Here is a 5053-nt window from a genome sequence, read left to right as displayed (position 1 = left end):
AGATCTCAGCCTCCTGAGTAGCTAGGATTACAGGCGTGAGCCACCAGCACCCGGCCTGGTGTTATTTTTGTTGTTGTTGTTACTTTGTTTTGCCAGTCCTGGGGCTTGAACTCTGGGCCTGGGAGCTGTCCCTGAGCTTCTTTGTTATCAAGGCCAGCACTCTACCACTGAGCCACAGCACCACTTCTGGCTTTTTTTTTTGAGTAGTTTATTGGAGATAAGAGTCTCAATGACTTTACTGCCTGATGCTTTGATCTCAACCTCCTGAGTAGCTAGGATCCCAGGCATGAGCTATCAGCACCCAGCTTTGCTGTTTGTCTTGTTTGTCAGAACTGGGTTTGAACTCAAGATTTCATGCTTGCTAGGCAGTCACTCTTGTTTTTAGGATACACACACACACACAATTAGGTTTGCAGCAACACCAAGGGGAAGAAAGATTTCCTTTTTTTTTAAACTATGTGTACTTAGGCTTGGACACATAAAATCACAGAATGGAAAGGAATTGGTAAAAATTCATTTTGTCACAGGGCAGGGAAATACTTTCTGAGAAGAAAAGTAATAGAAGAAATTACAGTAGCAAAGATATGGCACTTTTAAATGTGAGATCCATATGGAAAAAAAACCCACAAAAATCAAACACAACAAAATAGGAGAAAACTGCAACAAAAATGGTTAATATGAATATATGAAAGTGGTGCATAAATGAGCAAAAGACATAAAGATAATGGGATCGAGTGACCCTAAAGGTGTGTGGACTCCTCCTGCCCCCTGCTGCAAGAAGCAGAGAACGGCCACCATTCAATAGAATTCAGTACAATGTATACATTACGCAGAGCAGCTACACTGCTGTGTCCTGCAAACAAGGAGAGGAAGCTAAACATCCATTCAGAAGGAAACTGAGTACTAACTGCCTCACCGTTGGGAATCATCCTGAGATGGTGTCTGTTGTGCACATCCACAATTTGTCTGTGAATGCTAGTTATCAGTTCCACAAGTAATTCTGAACGCAGCAGCTGCCGCTGCGTTAGGAGGAAACTGCACACTAGGTATGGATGGCAGGCAGGCATAGATCCCCTTCCCAGCCCCACCTGGACGGCGTGGCACCCTGCACCAGCCAAGCATTGTTCCTAGGGGCTGAGTGGTGCTCAATGGCTGAGCCGGCGGAGGTACGGGTTAACTGAGCAAGGAGGCCTCCTAACCAACTCATACCTAGCCTTCCCACACCTGCACCTGTGTGTCCTGCGGGGCACATACCTGTGTGTGCTCTCCTTAGGAAGAATAAAGGACAGCTCAGCCCCAGCATGGCTCTCCAGTGTGGCGTTGGGGACATGGCGGTGCACCAGCTGGGAGATGGCTTCAGGATTACAGTGTGGTTCTTTCACTAGGGTCATATGGTAGCCAGCACCTGGAACACAAGGGCCAAGAGTGAGATCCTCTGGCTTTCCCTCAATGGAAAAGGGGCTGGAGAGCCAGCACAGGGACATCTCAGCGCTCCTTCATGCTGTTCTAGAGTCCCCCATGTTTTACTGGGTAAACTGTGGGGGAAGCCTATCAGGAAAGCCTGCTTGAAGCCAGGGGTGCAGCCACCAGCCAGGGACCAACAAGACCGCCTTGACCTTCAATCCCCATCTCCATCTCCCAAGTAGCTGGAATTATAGGCTTGAGTTACTGTGTTGGGTTTATACCATGCTTTTGCTTGTACAACTGGTGCTCTACCACTTGAGACATGCCTCTAACCATATGCAACACTTCTGTTGGGAGTCAAAATGCTGGTGAGCACAAGTGGTTTTGACAAGAGCCACCAGCTCTTGAAGGCAGAACAGGAGCCCGGCCACTCACAATGTTCTGTCCCACCACCCTCCCTCATTCCCACATGGGGTGGGTAGACGGGAAGTCCAGAGGAGGTCACCTCCCACCCCTGTCAGGGCCCTTCACAAAGGCTAACAGTGGGCAGTGACCCTCAGCACAGCAGGCAGCGGTGCTGGCCCTGTCACAAGACGGAGGTCCATCTGCCCACCTGCTGCCCACCACTCACCATATTTCTGCTTGAGGAACAGAGACGACCCACAGCACTGCAGCTCCCCATCCGCCATGATGGCGATGCGGTCCCCCAGCAGGTCAGCCTCGTCCATGAAGTGTGTGGTCAGCAGGATGGTGCGGTCACTCTTCTGCTGCTGAAGAAGGTCCCAGATGGCCCTCCTGGAGATGGCGTCCATGCCCGAGGTGGGCTCGTCCAGAATCAACAACTGGATGGCAGAGGCAAAGTTGTGGCAATGGCAGAGCCGCTTTCCAGACCGGGGCTGGCTGTGCTGGGGACCGGCTAAGCTACCTTGAGTTCTAGTGCCCAGCTATGTGTTCACTGTGTGTGGGGAACCTGGGCTGGCCTCGTCAGGAGGTGGGGTGCAGCTGCCCCGTACCTTGGAACCCGCTATGAGGGCAATGCCGATGGAGAGCTTGCGCTTCATCCCTCCACTCAGGTACTTGCATGGCGAATTCCGCTTGTCCTCCATATTGAGGGCGTACAGCATGTGCTTTACTTCTTCAGGACACTTTTGGGGTGACAGGCCTTTCAGCTGCAATGGTGGAGGATGGGGTGGGAAGATGAGGCTGCTGCTCATGGGATCCCAGCTGCCCAGAGTTCCCTAGAACTCTGAGACATCTTCCCCCGGTGATGTTGGCTCTGCACATCACCTCCTTTACCGAAATCCCAGCTTTTATGCCATGGCTCTTCAGGCCAATCGTGTCTTTTGGTGAACTCAGAAACCCAAATGCATCAGCGGTGGATTACCGACCCCCCCCCCCCCCCCGTCCTCCCACCCCCCGCCTACCTGCGCATAGAAGTAGAGATGTTCTGCTACTGTCAGGTTGTCAAACAGGACATCATGCTGGGGGCACAGGCCCAAGCTCTTCCGGATCAGAGCCATGTCTTGGGAGATTTCATATCCACTGATGTACACACGCCCACTGGTAGGAGGATAGAGACCTGGGGCCGAGCAAAAGACTCCCAAATTCAGTGTGAGAATCCAGCTTGTCTGCATGAGGTGTCATGACCTCCTCCTTAGTCACTGCTTCCCTCTGCTTGACCAAGCATCTTGCCCACGAGAGTGCCGGGAACCCCCACTCCCCACCGCAGAAGGCTCTGTCTAGCTAGGCAGTGGGAGACAGAGGAGGGAGAGGGACAGAAGAGGGATGGCCATACAAGCTAGGCAGGAACAAGAACTGTGCCCTCACACATCTGTGTGCACAAGCATGCAGAGGTGCTTTCACAAACCCGCATGTCAGATCTGGGCCTCTGCTACCACGGGTGACTCAGCACTGGGGGAAGGTAAGGAACAGCCTTGGAGTCGAGTGTGGGGCAGAACGGGTGAGCCCACTCCTCGGTGTTCAAGGATTAGCCTTGCTCGCCTTTGCTGATCCCACTGGGCTCAGGCATTCATGAGCAGGGCTGAGAGGGGGGCCGGCATGTGTTCCTCTGGGCCCTGAGTGTAAGAACACCTCACTCCTCACAGCTGGGACTTCGAGGCTGGGATTTAGTGGAGCGGTGTTGGGGGAGGGCCTGCCGGCAGAGGCTCACCTGTGAGGACAGAAAGGGTGGTAGTCTTCCCTGCACCATTGTGACCCAGCAGGACAGTGATCTGGCCCTCGTACAGGTTCAAGTTCAGGTCTCTGACAACTGCCTTGTCCTTATTTCCCACTCGGAACACCTGCAGGCCAGGCAGAGGGCCACTGTGAACTTTCCACAGCCACAAGGGACTTCCTGTCCCTCTGCAGTACAGCCCCAGGGCCTCAGGTTACCAAGCCAGGTGCCAATCGGCACACAGAGGACTGAAGTCTGGGGCAGGCCCTGCTCCTAACATGGCCCACGGCCCTCTGGATGTCTGCATCATGAAGAGGCCAAGGTATCTGGTAGAGTGGAGTAAGCATATGCTGAAAAGCTGGCAAGAGGCCCAGCCCAGGAGGCACTGTAGCTGATGCCATTGAATCTGGAGCCATCACCTGCACTTGGTCAGACACAGAATGGTGGTCTATGCCCTGGAGGACAGGTCAGGAGCAGGTGAGGGGCCCTGGACAGAGGAAGGGAGTAAGGCCCAGACACAGCACCTGCATTGGAGTAGCTTCCCCTAAAGACCTCGGCCCTGTCTTTACAGGGAAGTGGCACCTTGGACAGATGCTTGATCTTGAGCCCGGCTACCAGGTCTTCTGGCTCTGCTTCAAAGTACTCCGTTCTGAGAGCTTTCTCAGGGTCACTGTCTTCTTCCTCTTTTCCAACCACTGTTCTTGGGCTCCCGCACCAGTAGGAGGGCTGGCATAGGGGATAGACAGGTGCTTATGTCAGTTTACTTTGCGATCAATAATGTAGACAACAGCAACACATTAAATACACACTACAGCATGGCCTCCTCTGACCCTTTCAAGGCACATAACTGAAGAGAGGACACTGCTTACAAAGCTCCTCTGCTTACACATCATCCCTGGGATAGCTCTAAGCCTTGCTTTCCTATCTGGCAAATGGGTACAACAGAAACTCACAGCTTAGGGCTGGGAAGGTGGCTCAATGGTAGAGAGCTTGCCTTGCATGCCAGAGGCCCTGGGTTCGATTCCTCAGCACCACATAAGCAAAAAGAAAAAAGCCGGAAGTGGCGCTGTGGCTTAAAAGTGGTAGAGCGCTAGCCTTGAGCTGAAGAGCTGAGGGACAGCGCCCAGGCCCAGAGTTCAGGCCCCATGACCAGACCCCTCGCCCCCCCCCCAAAAGAAACTCACAGCTTGTTGTGAATGTAAACATGGATGATATAGAGAGGAGAGGGAGTCTGTCAACCATAAAGCTTAATAAAGAGAGGTTACTAAACACTCCAGTCCAGAGTAAAGGAGCTGTGTTTCCATGCTACTCAGCTCTGTTCCTTGGCTTTTATCACTCAAAGCTGGCACTCTACCATTTGAACCACACCTTCACGTGTGGCATTTTGCTGTTTAAGTGGAGATAAGAATCTTACAGACTTGGGGCTGGGAAGGTGGCTCAGTGGTAGAGCGCTTACCTTGCATGCCTGAGGCCCTG

The 5053-nt window shown here is 52.9% G+C and overlaps 1 protein-coding gene across 1 annotated transcript in view; it reads right to left on the bottom strand.

Moving 5' to 3' along the window:
• The window catches only part of LOC105981894 (ATP-binding cassette sub-family A member 3), a 73453-nt gene that overhangs the window by 14067 nt on the left and 54333 nt on the right, over nt 1-5053 (bottom strand). The window contains exons 12-17 of the mRNA XM_013011243.1: nt 4160-4303; nt 3575-3704; nt 2829-2983; nt 2418-2573; nt 2036-2246; nt 1255-1405 (exon numbers count right to left, since the gene is read on the bottom strand). Of these exons, the coding sequence (XP_012866697.1) occupies nt 1255-1405; nt 2036-2246; nt 2418-2573; nt 2829-2983; nt 3575-3704; nt 4160-4303 (947 nt within the window). The remainder of the gene's footprint in view (nt 1-1254; nt 1406-2035; nt 2247-2417; nt 2574-2828; nt 2984-3574; nt 3705-4159; nt 4304-5053) is intronic.

The sequence above is a fragment of the Dipodomys ordii genome, unplaced genomic scaffold (assembly GCF_000151885.1).
Source record: "Dipodomys ordii isolate 6190 unplaced genomic scaffold, Dord_2.0 Scaffold14, whole genome shotgun sequence".
NCBI lineage: Eukaryota > Metazoa > Chordata > Mammalia > Rodentia > Heteromyidae > Dipodomys > Dipodomys ordii.
Note: the sequence above shows the minus strand (reverse complement) of the source record. Positions and strands in the feature narration are given on the sequence as shown.